Source organism: Notechis scutatus, chromosome Z (genome assembly GCF_049901735.1).
Source record: "Notechis scutatus isolate UNSWTSFEM ecotype Mainland chromosome Z, rNotScu1.2, whole genome shotgun sequence".
Lineage (NCBI taxonomy): Eukaryota > Metazoa > Chordata > Lepidosauria > Squamata > Elapidae > Notechis > Notechis scutatus.
This window is the reverse complement of record NC_142025.1, coordinates 52880428-52897278: the sequence shown is the minus strand read 5'-3', so window position 1 is coordinate 52897278 and position 16851 is coordinate 52880428. Positions and strand designations below refer to the sequence as shown.

General features: G+C 47.0%; 1 protein-coding gene across 2 annotated transcripts in view; it reads left to right on the top strand.

The window, feature by feature from the left end:
• The window catches only part of TCAIM (T cell activation inhibitor, mitochondrial), a 71493-nt gene extending 64885 nt beyond the window's left edge, over positions 1 to 6608 (top strand). The window contains exon 12 of one of the 2 annotated variants that reach the window (XM_087947113.1): positions 5025 to 6608. In XM_087947113.1, the coding sequence (XP_087803239.1) occupies positions 5025 to 5053 (29 nt within the window). In that variant the 3' untranslated portion in view covers positions 5054 to 6608. Of the gene's footprint in view, positions 1 to 607; positions 849 to 5024 lie in introns of those variants that run through there. The other variant, XM_087947111.1, reaches the window with a different exon arrangement.
• Positions 6609 to 16851: the final 10243 nt, after the last annotated feature.

The following is a 16851-nucleotide window of genomic DNA, read 5'->3' as shown; positions in this document are numbered from 1 at the left end:
TCATCGACTTAAGGATGCAGGAAGGAATCCTATCTTCTGCTATACATTGCTTCCAGATGTTCCTCCCAGTTCTGATAAATTACATTCTCATATAGATTATGTGTCTGTGATTTCTCCTTTCTTCAATTGTAATTATGCAAATAACAACTTGTGACCCTGCATAAACAAATCTGTAACCAACTGATTTTTCATAAGAGCTCTATGGAAGTTTGATAATATTCAACCAATAAACCAATTGCAACTACTACAGGTACATAATTTGTGTAACTAGGAAAGTCCAACAAAAATTCTCTTTTGTAACTATAGATAACACTGAAGCCATGTCACCATCATCATCATCATCGTTGGCATCTGTGGCCAGCAGACATTATGATGCAAGTATCCAAGTATAGCATTTGTCTGAAGAAGTTATGTATGAGTCATTATTTGACCTTAGAACAGTTTATTTCAGATGCTATCAGTGAGAATATGCTGGTGAGGGTACATTTATATAACCACCTATTAATACAAGTAATAAGCAATCTTAAATAATAATAATAATAATAATAATAATAATAATAATAATAATAATAATAATAATAATAATAATTTGGTTTGCATTATCTAGAAACAAGGATTTGCTGCCCTTATAACAGAAAGGGTGCTGCAAAAATTCAAGAGGAACCAAAGACCAACTGATAATTGATAAAACTAGTTTTGAAGAACTGAAAGAAAAGACAAATTGGTTCTTGGCCTGGATTGATTATAAGAAAGCATTTGATTCTGTTCTATACAGCTGGATTGAGAAATTCTTAGACTTTTTTGGAATTAGCAGCAACATCCAGAAATTCCTGAAGACTTCAATGAAACTAGGGCAGGGGTGGGCAAACTTTTTGGCTCGGGGGCCACATTGACTTTTAAAATTTGACAGACGGGCCGGGTCAGCACAAGATTTTTTGGGAATCGCCCCCCTACCCCCGTCTTCTCCTCCTTCCCCTCCCTCGGAGGCCCCCTGAGTCAGGAGTTGCTACCGCCGGCGCGGCTCCGCGCGGCTCCAGTCCCGCGTTGCCTCGGGAAGGGAAAGGCAAAAAGGAAGAGCCGTGGCGGTGCTTTGCAATGGGAGCAGCGGCACCGGAGGCTCAGGCTCAGCGGCTCCTGGTTTTGCCTTTTCCTTCCCAAGGCAACGCGGGACTGGAGCCGCACGGAGCTGCGCTGGCGGTAGCAACTCCTGACAGCCTCAGCCGGAAACCTGAGCGGAGCCCGGGCGAAACTGCCTGTTGCTGCTGCCGGAGCACCGCCGGGTCGCCTCCTCCAAGCAGCCTGCCCGCCCACCGGGCTTCCCCTCTGCCGCGCGGCTTGGGGCCAGACACGAGCGCCCGCAAGTTAAAAGGAAGCCGAAAGTTGCTGGGAAGTTGCTCGGGTGCTGGGAGCAGGCTTTTAAAGTGCCGGCCGAGCAAAGTTTAAGCAGCCCGCCCGCCCACCGGGCGGAATCCTTCCTGCTCCTCTGCGGGAAGACGCTCCAGCCTGCAAACTTTGCCTTTGCAAAGTTTAAGCCTGGAAGCCCCGGAAACCCAAGCAACTTCCCAGCAACTTTCGGCTTCCTTTTAACTCGCAGGCGCTCGTGCTTGGCGGAGGGGAAGCCCGGAGCCTCCTCCAAGCAGTCCGCCCACCTGCCCGCCGGGCTTTTCCTCCGCCGCGCAGCTTGGGGCCAGGCGCGAGCGCCCGTGAGTTAAAAGGAAGCCAAAAGTTGCTGGGAAGTTGCTTGGGTTTCGGGCTTCCAGGGCTTTGCAAAGCAAAGTTTGCAGGCGGAAGCATCTTCCCGCCGAGGAGTGGGAAGGGTTCCGCCTGGCGGGTGGGGCGGGCTGCTTGGAGCGGGCTGCCGTGTGGCTCGGGCGAGGCGCGAGCGCCCGCGAGTTAAAAGTTGCTGGGAAGTTACTTGGGTGCTGGGAGCAGGCTTTTAAAGTGCCGCCCGAGCAAAGTTTAAGCAGCCCGCCCGCCCGTCGGGCGGAACCCTTCCGCTCCTCGGCGGGAAGATGCTCCAGCCTGCAAACTTTGCCTTTGCAAAGCCCTGAAACCCAAGCAACTTCCCAGCAACTTTCGGCTTCCTTTTAACTCGCAGGCACTCGTGCCTGGCAGAGAGGAAGCCCGGAGCCTCCTCCAAGCAGCCTGCCCGCCCGCCCGCCGGGCTTCCCTTCCGCCACGTGGCTCGGGGCCAGGCGCGAGCGCCCGCGAGTTAAAAGGAAGCCGAAAGTTGCTGGGAAGTTGCTCGGGTGCTGGGAGCAGGCTTTTAAAGTGCCGCCCAAGCAAAGTTTAAGCCTGAAGCCCCGAAATCCAAGCAACTTCCCAGCAACTTTCGGCTTTTTAACTTGTGGGCACTCGCGCCTCGCCCGAGCCGCACGGCAGCCCGCTCCAAGCAGCCCGCCCGCCCGCCGGGTGAACCCTTCCCGCTCCTCGGCGGGAAGACACTCCAGCCTGCAAACTTTGCCTTTGCAAAGTTTAAGCCTGAAGCCCGGAAATCCGAGCAACTTCCCAGCAACTTTCGGCTTCGTTTTAACTCGCGGGCGCTCGCGCCCGCCCGAGCCGCATGGTGGAGGGAAGCCCGGAGCGGCGCCGGGTCGCCTCCTCCAAGCAGCCTGCCTGTCCGCCCGCCCGCCGGGCTTCCCCTCCGCCACGCGGGTTGGGGCCAGGCGTGAGCGCCCGCGAGTTAAAACAAAGCCGAAAGTTGCTGGGAAGTTGCTCGGGTGCTGGGAGCAGGCTTTTAAAATGCCACCCGAGCAGGACCGCCGAGCCGGGAACGGGCACCAAGGCAGGGCAAGGCTCCACCAGCAGAGGCCTAGCTTTAGGTGGCTCCAAGCAGCCCGCCCTGCCCGCCGGGTGGAACCCTTCCCGCTCCTCGGCGGGAAGACGCTCCAGCCTGCAAGCTTTGCCTTTGCAAAGTTTAATCCTGGAAGCCTCGGGAAAAAAGGGGGGATCGGCGGGGACTCACCTTTGGAGAGGTCGCACTCGAAGGTGATTTCAAACTCCCAGCCAAGGCCTTTGCAAATTTCTTTTCTTTCCTACCCCTAGATCGCTCCGCACTGTTTTGCAGCTTTGGGGGCCACGCAGCACAGGGCAATACGCCATGCCCAGCGATTTTTTTTCAGGGGCGGGCCGGATTGGACAGACCAATGGCAGCTATTTTTTTTCAGGGGCGGGCCGCATTGGACAGACCAACGGGCCGGATGTGGCCCGCGGGCCGTAGTTTGCCCACCCCTGAACTAGGGCATACTAAGTTGATGGTCTGTCGAGAAGAAATTGGGGAAGTTGAAATCAAACAAGGAATCTTCCAAGGTGGCTCATTATCACCTTGTGTTATTTTTACTTTTGATGGCGCCACTAACAAGCATTTTGAACAAAACAAACTGGCTATGAACCACTAAAAAAGGGTTGAAAAATTCCCATTTGCTCTACATGGATGATTTAAAACTTTTTGGAAAAATAAAGAATTGAGCTCACTGCTAAAAAGCACTGAGGAGTTTAACAGAGACATTGAAATGCAATTTGGCATTGACAAATGTACAATTGCTGTTAAGGCAGGAAAAAATGTTGAAGATGATTGATTCAAATTTAATAATGAAGAGGTGATAAAAGCAATAACACCAGAAGAGGGGTACAAATACTTGGATTCTTGAAAGCCTCTGATCTGTTGCACAACCAGGTCAAGGAAGCTACTTCATCAAAATACATAAAGCGAGTCTGTCAGTATATAAGAAATTAAGAGCCGGGATAGCCATAACAACAAGCCAGCCAATGGGAAATGGGACTAAGAAGTAGCACCTGTTGTGAGCCATGTCAGACAGCTTGGAGACTGGCTTAGGGTAACTGGTATGTATAAATATAGAGCTGTGATTCTGAGTTCTGGTGGTTCTGGCTTCTGCTTCTTGTACTTGCTACTATATTGCAAGAGCTGCATGGGTATTGTATACATGTATTATGTTTTATATTATTGTACATAAAGCTGTTTCTTCTATAAATGAATCCTGCTGAATTATTTACTTGTGTGCTGGTTGGATTGTTGCAAACTCTGACAGGTTATGAGCCCAGAGCACACCAAGCACACAGTAAGACTGAACTGTAATTAAGCTGAAGGACAGCCTGTGTTAAAAGAAGAAGGGAACAAAGGTGAGAAGGCTTGCAGGATGGCAGTTGAGTTCATGGCCTCGATTGGGACAGAAGAATTATATTGCTTGGGCTGCAAAATTTGAATACTTCCTGAAAGCTGAAAGCTCTGGGATATTGTTATTAATCCACCAGGCACCATTAGCATCAGCAGATCAAAGGCAGCATGATAAAGCACTGGCCTACATCATCTTAAGTTTAGGAGGTGAACAATTCTTGAATGTAATTGGTTTAAAAACTGCAAAGGAGGTTTGACTGAAATTGAGAAGTGTGTATGTGAATGCATCAACATGCAATATTGTGTAATTATCAAAACATTTATACAGAGCCCAGTTGCTACCACAAGAGAATGTGGAGAAGCATTTATTGCACATGCAGACTTTATTTATTGAGTTGGGAAAGCATGGAATGCAGATTCCTGAATCTCAGAAGGTACTGTTGGTGTTGATGAAATGTGGGACATTGTTTCAGCTGTTTTTGAGTGCAAACCAGAACAGGACTTACTAATGGAAGCCCTTAAAGCCTGGAAGCCCTTAAAGCTTAAAGCTTTCTGAAGAAAACAAATGCCATTTTAGAAAAAGCCAAAGGAAAAGGATAAATTCCTGAGGTGGGGGCCCAAGAAACAGAGAGAGAAAAGCAATAGACAGGATGTCTACAAAGACCAGAGAGCCCAGCAAATATTTTATACTAAGAAAAAGAAAGAAAAAGAAGAGTGGTGTTTCATCTGTGGTGATAAGAATCATTTGAAGAAAGACTGTTTGCAGGGAAGAAAACCAACAGATGAACAAGCTGCTGTTGCAAAAGTTAGCTATTGTAATAGCAGAGACAAATGGCTAATACAGAGTGCAGTGTCAAACAATTGTTAATAATTCTAAATTGTTTTTCAGAATGGATCCAGCTGGAGGAAATGCAGTAGCCTTACCAAATGGCCAGAAGGCTAAAGTCACAGCAAAAGGCAGTGTGCTGATTCCATGTCTGAAGGAAAAGTTTAGTAACATATTATGTGTGCCTGAAATGGAGCATAATTTACTGAGTGTTTCTAGTCTAGACAATTTGTAAATGGAAAATGTCTCATAAAAAGGAATGGAAGTGTATGTGCACAGTGCATAAAACTCTTTATATGTTGCAGGGACAAAAGATTCAATGTGCCCAAACATTTGGAAATGTGGCACAACATTATTCATGTGTTCATCTCTTGCATAGAAAGTTTGATCAGCTTCAGAGTTTTGCAAAAGATGCCACAGTTTGGAGAAGGGTTAAACTTAAAAGTGTGTAAAGCATATTTGGACTGTGAAGTATGTAAATCATCAAAGTCCAAGGTATTTCCAGTAAGCAAAAGTAGCACAAGACAGACAACAAGAGCTCTAGAGCAGATTTGGTTGGGCCAATGCAAGACAGTTTGGGAGAGCAAAGTATGCACTGGTCATTGTAGATCAGGGGTCCCCAACCGCCGGTCCCCGGACCGGTACCGGTCCATGGATCATTTTGGACCGGGCCGCCTACTTTGCTTGGGCGCCATCTTGTTTCGAAGTCTGCCCTCAGCAGCGCCAGTCGGCGGCCTGAGGGAGAAAGGAACATGGGGTGGGGAGAAAGCTCGCCTCAGCGGCTCCGCCACGAAGCACCTCTTTCCGCCTGGGGAAAGGGAGCGAGAGCAAAAGCAAGAGAGGCATGTGAGCCGAAAGCTGGAGTGGGGTGGAATGAAGGGGCTCAGATCCCGATCCAGACCCCTCACGGGAGCCCCCGAAAGCAGCCCTGCACTTGTCCGGGGTGCCGGAGGGGCGCCAGGGCCATGGCGCTGTGGCGGCGGCGGAGCTGTCTGCCGGGGGAGGACGAGGGTGCGCGACGAAAGGCGCCGGGCGGAGGCGAAGGCAGTCGCCGCCCGAAACAACCGGGAGAGGAGAAGAGAAGAGAGCGAAAGAGACAAGAATCTTAAAACACACAGGGCAGAATGTTGCTTTAGCCAAGCTACACAGTGAATATCTACTAAAAGTTTGACTGGTTTAATATGGATTTATTCCCAGGTAATTGAAAGTCTTATTTCAGCTGGAAGAATTCTAAACAATGCTCTGCTTGCCAAGGGGTTGCAGCGAAATGGGGTGAGAGAGATCCGGAAAGAAGTGGGCTCTCCAGGTATTTCGAATGAATCCCCGGAATTCCTTATATGCCTGGATTTCTGAACCTCAACAACTTTAAAATGTGTGGACTTGGACTCTCTGAATTCCCCACACACCTTACAATTGTTGAGATTGTGGAAAGCTGAAGACCATATGGGAGATCAAATCCATCCTAAATGTAAAATCTGAATTGCAGATTATTACCTTACAAAATGCTTTTGGAGAAAACATATATTTTTGCCAAACATATATTTTTGTTTGATCATGATCAACTGAATCATGATGACTTTATTGGAGTCTAGTCTTGCATTTATACACATTTTTAGTAATCCTCCAACATTGGTTAATTTTGGTGAGTTGATAGTGTAATAGTAAATAAAAAAATAAAATAAATAAATAAATAAAAACCCTAACCAGTCCTTGAAAAAGTGTTCCTGCGTGAAACTGGTCCCTGGTACAAAAAAGGTTGGGGACCACTGCTGTAGATGACTACAGCAGATTGGGTTCTGCTATTTACTAAAGAGTAAAATAGAGGTGCTACAGAAATTTAAGCAATGCAGGCAAGCTTCATGGAATGGAGATATAAACAACAGGTATGTCAGCTGAAAACTGACAACAGAATTCATGTCAGCAAGTTTTCCAAAATGGAGTCTTACAAATAATGAAGGGCTCACTGCTGGAGGATTCTGGTCTGAGCAGGTCATATTGTGGTGAAGCCATGTTGATTGCTAATTATTTAACCAGTAGGTTGTGGAGTTCCTCAATTAATGATACTCCGTATGCAGTGTTATATGGGAAAAAGCCATCTCTGGCACATTTAAGGGTGTTTGGAAGCAATGCATGGGTACATATTCCAAAAGCAATCAGGATAAAAGGTCAACCAAAGGATAGAAAGCTCAGGTTTACAGGCTATGAGCCTGGCTCAAAGAGTTATCGCTTTAGTGATGGGAGCAAAAGAATAGTGATTTCCAGGTCTGCTAGCTTTGCAGAGCAAAATTGGATGCCAATTTTTGGGATGATCCACTTAGTGACAGTAACTCAGTGACAGTGTCAGCATTCAGGGAGGAGAAACTGAAAAAGAACTAGAAAAGGAGCCAGGAGAAGATGATGACTCGTATATGAAGCCAGAAGGTGTTGAAACACAAGAGCAATCAATTCACACAGGTCAGAACGATGGAACAAGGGGATTCCACCTTCCATTCTGCTGGTAAAGTTAAGATGTGTAATATGTGGTATGAGCCAAGAAACTATCAAGAAGTATAGTGGAAACAAGCTATGTACAAAGAAATGAAATTCATGGGTGAACATAAAGTGTTCACATCTATGACTTTGTCACAGGGTTGCAAAGCCATAGGATGTAAATAGGCATACAGGAAGAAAGTACTACCCAACAATGAGGTACAATATAAAACAAGATTAGCAGCACCAGGTTTTTCAGAGAAAAAATGTGCACTATGATGAGATATTTGCACCTATGGTAAAGAATGAAAGCATAAGGTTGGCACTAGCAGTGGCAGTGGCATGTGGCCATAAAATTTGGCATTTTGATATAACCACAGCATTCCTCAATGCAGAATTAGAGGAAAAAATTTACATGCTTCAAGCACTAGTGTATGAAAGTAAAAAGCCTAACACTGTGTATAAATTGAATAAGGTCATTTATGGGCTGAAGCAGTCAGCCAGGAATGGGAATATCTGTTTAGATACAGCACTGAAAGGTCTTGGGTTCAAGAGTTGCAAGGCTGATGTTTGCATATATATTGGAAAGTACAAGGTGGGGATTGTCAATTGTTAGCATTTGTGGATGATCTTTGTTTCATTGCAAATGATGTGTCACAGGTAAAAGAATTTTCTAATCAAATAGAGAAAAAATTGGAATTAAAAGATTTGGGTGAAATACAAAATTATTTCTGTGTAGAGATACAAAAAGCTGAGAAAGATGGTTATGTTCTCAGTCAAAGAAGAAAAATTGAACAACTGTTGGAGAGATACACCATGAAGGATTGTAATTCTACTCCATACCTATGAGCACAGATTTTCATAAAAGTATGGGTGAGGACAAAAGTGAAGCCTGTAATCAAGAGATATATTAATCAGCAATAGGGAGCTTGTTATATTTGTCACAGTGGTCCAGACCAGACACAGCTTGTGCATTAAGCATCTTAAGTTGCTTTACTGCTACAAGTGAAACAAAAAATTAGAATATCATGCAAAAGTTCATTTATTTCAGTAATGCAACTTAAAAGGTGAACCTAATATATGAGATAGACTCATTACATACAAAGCAAGATAGTTCAAGCCGTGATGTGTCATAATTGAGATGATTATGGCTTACAGCTCATGAAAACCCCAAATCCACAATCTCAGAAAATTAGAATATTGTGAAAAGGTTCAATATTCTAGGCTCAAAGTATCCTACTCTAATCAACTAATTAAGCCATAACACCTGCAAAGGGTTCCTGGGCCTTTAAATGGCCTCTCAGTCTGGTTCAGTAGGAAGCACAATCATGGGAAAGACTGCTGACCTGACAGTTCCATCATTGACACCCTCCATAAGGAGGGAAAGCCTGAAAAGGTAATTGCAAAAGAAGTTGGATGTTCCCAAAGTGCTGTATCAAAGCACATTAATAGAAAGTTATGTGGAAGGGAAAAGTGTGGAAGAAAAAGGTGCACAAACAGCAGGGATGACCGCAGCCTGGAGAGGATTGTCAGGAAAAGGCCATTCAAAAGTGTTGGGGACTTTCACAAGGAGTGGACTGAGGCTGGAGTCAGTGCATCCAAGAGCCACCACGCACAGACAGATCCTGGACATGGGCTTCAAATGTCATATTCCTCTTGTCAAGCCGCTCCTGAACAACAAACAACATGAGTAGCGTCTTACCTGGGCTAAAGAAAAACAGAACTGGTCTGTTGCTCAGTGGTCCAAAGTCCTCTTTTCTGATGAGAGCAACTTTTGCATCTCATTTGGAAACCAAGGACCCAGAGTCTGGAGGAAGAATGGAGAGGCACACACTGCAAGAATGCTTGAAGTCCAGTGTGAAGTTTCCACAGTCTGTGTTGATTTGGGGAGCCATGTCATCTGCTGGTGTTGGTCCACTGTGCTTCATTAAGTCCAGGGTCAACACAGCCATCTACCACAATGACTAGTTCAAATTTAATGTCATAGCATTTCCTGGCATCTTCCTGGCAGAATGTTTTGTTTACTCCAAATTATTTTTATTTGAATTGGGGGTGGAAAAAATGGGAGAGAAGAGAACTTATCCATAGTATTCTAATACAAGAATAAGAACCACAGTGATTCTTTCTTTTGGATACATGATAACTTTGAGTAGGTGGGTGGCAATACTTATATTCTCATTTGGTTTGAACAGCTGCTGCAAGCTTTAATGAAAATATCCTGTATTTGTCTCCGAGAAGTCATTCTTGCCACAAACTGCATTAACAAACATGAGCTTGTAGGAAAAAAATGTAGAAATGGCTATTCATTCTAGATGGAACTGATACTAGTTTGAAGATTCTGGTGGGCCAGTGCTACTTGCAGACTCAGTATAAGTACTGCTCCAAACTCCCACAGTTGCAGAAGGGTTAGGATTTGCACATGCAGAGCAGAGGTTTTAAGAAGCTAGATGATTTTGTGATTGTTCCTACACTAAAATCCAATCCAAGTTCCTGGAACTGAGCTGGGATCAGACACTTAATTCAAGTTTCTATAAAATGAGCATAGGCATGGCTCATAGAAAGGATCAAGGAAAAAATGGATCTGGCTTGTTGGTCCACATATCAGCAGGAGTTTCTTCCACATTCTGCATTAATAGCTGTTGAAACTTGACAAAACATGCACATTCATGTTCTCTTTCCAGGAACAGATAATTGGAATTTAAAAAGGATATATATCCTAAAGTGTATTATTGGTGTGAAAGAATTGCATATAGCTGCTGCGTTGTGATTTATGGACAGTTCAGAATTGCCAGATGGATTCCAGGAAGACTGCCAAGAACTGTGAAAACAAGGCAGTTAACTCTTTTGAGTCTGGTTTTGCTTGCTTGAATATTTGAATTTGGGATTCTCACCTGTGGATACAGGTGAGACAGAACATACATACATACATACATACATACATACATACATACATACATACATACACACACACACACACACACACACATATATATATGTTCTGTCTCACCTGTGGCCACGAGGCCACAGGTGAGATAAACAAACAGACAGGACCAGGAACGACAGAGTTAATTTCCTTTGGCTGAAGCAGACCTTGGCAGTCTTCCAGAAGCTGCCTGCCAAGTCCGATAACGAGCAGAACCATAAATCAGAGGCAAACGCGTACAGATAATTTGTCCAAACTGCTAACTCAAATAAACAAGTTGACCCGAATGGGGATTCAGAGCTAACACGTCCCCTTATATTCCCTGAGGGGCGTGTCAGTCTCTTTTCTTTTTACGTTGTATTTCACGTTTCTGCCTGCGTCTTAGCCTTGCATCAGACCAGCATTTCTTGGCTTGATCCTCAGCCAAGGACTCCGGCACGCTCTCCGGATTATCTGCCGACACCTGAGGCACAACCAGGGAGGAAGATTCTGGGGAGGAAGATGATTCCCAAACTTCCAGCAAAGCAGGCTCAAACCTCAGAGCCAAATCCTCCTCTTCCTCCTGGCTCACGTCTGTGTCTCCCAACCAAGCAGGCTCAAACCTCAATGCCAAATCTTCCTCTTCCTCCTGGCTCACGTCTGTGTCTCCCAACCAAGCAGGCTCAAACCTCAGAGCCAAATCCTCCTCTTCCTCCTGGCTCACGTCTGTGTCTCCCAACCAAGCAGGCTCAAACCTCAATGCCAAATCTTCCTCATCACTCGAGCCTGTGTCTTCCAACAGAGCAGGCTCAAACCTTCGAGTCACAACACTATCCCTCACCGCAGGGCCCTTCCCCCGAGTCTGACTATCCGGATGCGGTTTTAATGGAAACCGTTCATGGAATCTCCGGATAAGGTCCGGGACATGAACCGTAGAAGCATCCACCCAGGAAAGAGCGTCTGATCCATCCTCTAGCCTCTTGATGAAGTACTGAAATTGTCCTTTCAGCCAGCAAGAATCCCGAATGCTGACCACTGTGTCGTCAGCATCGGCATCATCACTGGGTACAGATGGAGAAACCGTACCAGCGGGAGAACGGAGAGTACACGATGGGGTATCAGGAACCAGAAGGGAATGGTGGAAGACAGGATGAATGCGCATGGTAGGGTGAGCCGATAAGCAACGGGACCGCCTCGATAGGGAAGGGACCGATGAAGCGATGGTCCAACTTCTTAATCGGACGATCGACCCGGAGATGCTTCGTGGACAACCACACCCTGTCTCCCACAGCCAGCGGAGGCGTCGCCCGATGCGAACGATCTGCGAACCTTTTGTAGTCCGCCTTAGCCCGTTCCAATTGTTGTGAAATCAATTGGTGCACCGAATGTAGTTCAGATAAAAAGTCTCGTGTTTCTGGAACTGGGGAATCCAAGATCGACAATGGGAAAAACCTCGGATGGTAGCCCACATTTGCATAAAAAGGCATCATGTGAGTGGAGGTGTGCTGGGAATTGTTAAAGGCAAACTCCGCCAAAGGGAGGTAGGTCACCCAATCGTTCCGTCAATGATTGACAAAACATCTTAGATATTGGGTGAGGATGCCAATTACTTTCTCAGTCCCGCCATCGGTCTCCGGATGGTGCGCTGACAACAAGCACACCTGCACCCGTAATGCAGTCATTAGGCTCTTCCAGAATTGAGCGGTAAACTAGACACCGCGATACGAAACTACCCTGTCCGGTAGGCCATGCAAATGGAATACATGTTGCAGAAATAACTGGGCAGTAGTACGAGCCGATGGTAACTTCCGACAGGGGATAAAGTGGGCCATCTTGGTTAGCATATTGACCACCACGAGTACCATCGTGTACCCCGACGAAGTGGGCAAGTGTGTTAAAAAGTCCATGGAGATTGCCCCCCATGATCAGTCCGGAGTCGGCAGTGGTTGAAGGAGACCAGGAGGCGCACCCGTCGCGGCTTTCTCTTGCCGGCACGGTACACAGGAGGCGACATAGGCAAAGACATCATGCCGGACTCGAGGCCACCAAAAAGTCTGTGTGACCTAATGAAGGGTTTTAAAGAACCCAAAATGGCCTGCAGCTGGGTAATCATGACATTGAGTCATGATGTGGGCTCTAAGTGTCCTGGTGGGCACGTACAATCGGCCCCGATGTCGTAGTAAACCCTCTTCCAGAGTCCATGGGGAGTCAGGTCCAATTTCCCCCATTCTCTGCTGCGACCAAGCGTCTAAGCGCTGCACCTCTCGTACCTGAGCCCTCAAATCCACCGGTTCCTGGATAACGGCCAAAGATTCAGGTGGCAGCACCGTACGTGGAGGAAGAGGGTCCTCGGGACAAAGGTACTCAGGTTTACGGGACAGGGCATCCGCTCTCCAATTTTGACCACTGGGAATGTAAGTGACCGAAAAGTTGAACCTGGCAAAGAACAACGACCACCGGATCTGTCATTGGTTCAACTTCCTAGCAGTGGTCAAGTACTCCAGATTACGATGATCCGTCCGAACCTCCACCTTGTGCCGAGTCCCCTCAAGGTGATGTCGCCAGGTCTCAAACGCAGCCTTGATGGCCAGCAACTCTTTTTCCCAGATTGTATAGTTGTGCTCGGAAGTAGTAAGTTTTCGTGAATAGTATGCGCATGGAAAAAGAGGTGCGCCATCCGCTGGGGCTTGTAACAACACAGCCCCAATAGCCTCGTTGGATGCATCCGTCTCTACCACAAACGGACGATGGGGATCAGGATGCCTCAAGATCGGTTCTGCAATGAAGGCCTTCTTGATGGCCTCAAAAGCCTGTTGCTGCGGGGGCCCCCACTGGAATGGGACCTTCTTGCGAAGGAGCTGGGTGATGGGATCCGTCAGCTTGGCAAAACCCGGGATGAAGGACCTGTAATAATTAGCGAACCCCAAGAGATGTTGCACGTCTTTCACTCGACGAGGGGGTTCCCAACTACACAAAGCCTCTACTTTCCGCGGGTCCATGGCAATGCCTTTGGGAGAGATGATATGCCCCAAGAACTCTATGGAAGGCTGGAAAAAGAGGCATTTCTCCAGCTTCGCATAGAGTTTATGCTCCCGAAGACGTTGTAATACCTGGCGAACTTGGTGAAGGTGGCTGTCCCTGGACCTCGAATAAATCAAAATATCGTCCAGGTACACCACCACGAACCGATCAACCATGTCCCGTAATATATCGTTCATCAAATGCTGGAAGACCGCGGGGGCGTTGGTTAACCCAAATGGCATCACAGTGTATTCAAAGTGGCCATATCGGGTACCAAACGCCGTCTTCCATTCGTCCCCCTTGCGCATCCGCACCAGATCGAGCTTGGTGAAAATAGTGGCCTCCCATAACCGCTCCATCAACTCTGGAATGAGCGGCAAGGGATAACTATTCCTCTCCGTAATGGCGTTCAACCGGTGGTAGTCACAACACAAACGCAAATCTCCAGTCTTCTTTTTAACCAAAAGGATGGGAGCGGAAAGAGGAGACGACGACGGCCGGATAAACCCCCGGGCCAAGTTCTTTTCCAAAAAATCACAAAGAGCAGCCAATTCGGGCTCAGACATAGAATACAGGTGACCCTTGGGTAGTGGGGCATCGGACAGAAGGTCCACAGGACAGTCATAGGGTCGATGCGGGGGTAACCGATCCGCCTCCTTCTCGCTAAAAACATCGGAGAAGTCAGGTAGTTCAGGAGGTACGGAGACGATGGGAGCGGCGATGTCCTGGCCAGCACAGGTGTGTCTTAGATGGTCCATACACTGGAGACTTGGGAACGAAATGGCGTTCTGCGCCCATGCCACCCAAGGATCGTGTAACCGTAGCCAGGCCATTCAGAGAACCAAGGGGAGATGGAGGTCCGATGTGATGTAAAAACTAATCGCCTCCTCATGGTCCCCAATGACCAGGCGTAACGGCTGAGTAGCAAAACGAATAGGCCCAGCCCGCAGTTCCCACCCATCAATCGTTTCCACCTTAATGGGAGGTTCCACCGCAACCAAGGGAATGTCAAAATGTGTTGCAAAAGCCCGGTCCATAAAATTGGTCGTAGCCCCCGAATCCACCAATGCAATTGCAGGAATCCCCTCCGACCGGGACTGCAAGAAGACCCGCATGTCTAAAAGTAAATGTCGAGGGGGACCAGAGTTCACCTCCGCTACTTCGTGCCCAACCTAGGGTTTCTCCGAGGCCAGGCCTGCCCCGTTTCCCGACTGTACAAGGTTAGATTCGGGCACTGGCTTGCACACCCCCCGCCGTTTACCGGGACAGGAATTCGCAAAATGCCCAGGCCCCCCACAATACAGGCATAAGCCTCCTTGAAGTCTCCGAGTACATTCTTGGGCCGTCAAACAAGGTCGGACCGCACCCAACTCCATCGGCTTCTCGGCCCTGGCCACAGCACTGTGGGAGACCTGTGGCGCTGGTTGTACAGGATGCTGCCGTCTTGGAGTGGATTGCTGCTCCAGAACTGGGCATCTAGTCTTGTGCCGTTGAAGCCGGGCATCAATGCGCAAACATTGCACCACCAGAGCATCAAGGGTCAGGGCCGGCTCCACGTGCACCAACTCGTCTTGTATATCCTCTGCCAGACCATCTTGGAAGGCATCCATTTGAGCTGCCTCATTCCACGCAGAGTCCATGAAGAGCAGACGAAACTCTGAAATGAACTCCTGCAAGGGGCGTTTCCCCTGGCGAAGTTCCTTTAAGCATCTGGCAGTGGTCTGAGCTTTTATGGGGTCCTCATACATCGAGCGTAGATGGTGCCAAAAGCCCTGTTAGTCAGTTAGTAAGGGACTATTTTGCACCAATAAAGGAGTGGCCCACCTAGCAGCCGAACCCGACAAAAGACTGATAACAAACCCCACCCATCAGGGAAATCTTCTGGCCACAGAGACATAAATAATTGACACTGCCCCATGAAAGCCGGGAACATTTCAGGCTGTCCAGAGAATTTATCCAGCACATTTCCTACGGGGAGGGGCAGCAGCAGGAGCTTGCAGCAACGTAAGTTGGTTAACCAGCTGGGTGACTTGCTGCTGCAAAACCTGGTTATCATGCAGAAGTTGATTGATCTGCTGCTGCTGCTGTTGGTTATCCATCTTGGTCAGAAGATGGTGTTTGCTGGTTCGGGTCAAAAATGTTCTGTCTCACCTGTGGCCATGAGGTGAGAATGCAAATTTCCAAAGGAAGATACACAAACAGATAGGACCAGGAACGACAGAGTTAAATTCCTTTGGCTGAAGCAGACCTTGGCAATCTTCCAGAAGCTGCCTGCCAAGTCCGATAATGAGCAGAACCATAAATCAGAGGCAAACACGTACAGATAATTTGTCCAAACTGCTAACTCAAATAAACAAGTTGACCCGAACGGGGATTCAGAGCTAACACGCCCCCTTATATTCCCTGAGGGGCGTGTCAGTCTCTTTTCTTTTTACGTTGTATTTCACGTTTCTGCCTGCGTCTTAGCCTTGCATCAGACCAGCATTTCTCGGCTTGATCCTCAGCCAAGGACTCCGGCACGCTCTCCTGATTATCTGCCGACACCTGAGGCACAACCAGGGAGGAAGATTCTGGGGAGGAAGATGATTCCGAAACTTCCAGCAAAGTAGGCTCAAACCTCAGAGCCAAATCCTCCTCTTCCTCCTGGCTCATGTCTGTGTCTCCCAACAAAGCAGGCTCAAACCTCAATGCCAAATCTTCCTCATCACTCGAGCCTGTGTCTTCCAACAGAGCAGGCTCAAACCTCCGAGTCACAACACACACACACACACACACACACACACATAGTTTTAAAAAAAATAAGAAAAATCAAATTCTTAACAAAGGGGGATATTTATTAAATGCACATTAGCTCTAAGGAATTCATTTAATATTCTTTGTATTTACTTGTGAATCCTATCAAATATAAATTCAGCCTAATTCCACACTCATTTGAAATATAGATACTGATTGGTTGTGGAGCAACTGACAAAAAAAGGCTGGACGGCCTTGTAAAATGGGAATGCACATCTTACATGTGCTAAAAAGCAGCACCAAATATTGTGTAACATTTCAACAGCCCAGTTCATAGTTAGAACTTGCTATGACCATTACTTGTCATTTTTTAAATAAAAGCTGAAGTATAGCCTTTCATTGAGTTTGTTTTTAATGTGACTATAGTCTATAATGAGGACCTGTGCTTAAGTACCTTTCCCGTAGAAGAGCCACTGATGATTGTCTTCCATTTATTTAAGCTTTAAAAAGAGGCTTTCAAAAAGTATAGCTGGAGGGTCATTCTTAAGTTAATGCACATATATTTGGCCTGCTGTGCAGCCCCTTCATTCCTGTTTAGGGGGTGGGGGTGGGATTGAAGCAAGCAACCCAGGAAACCCCTAATTAGCCATAGTTTCCCATCTCAATTTACCAATTTATACACTACATCTGAAACAAACTGGTAAGCATCTTTTTCTGCTGCAGACAGAATGGGAAACTGGCTGAATCTGAAGCTGGTTTTACTCT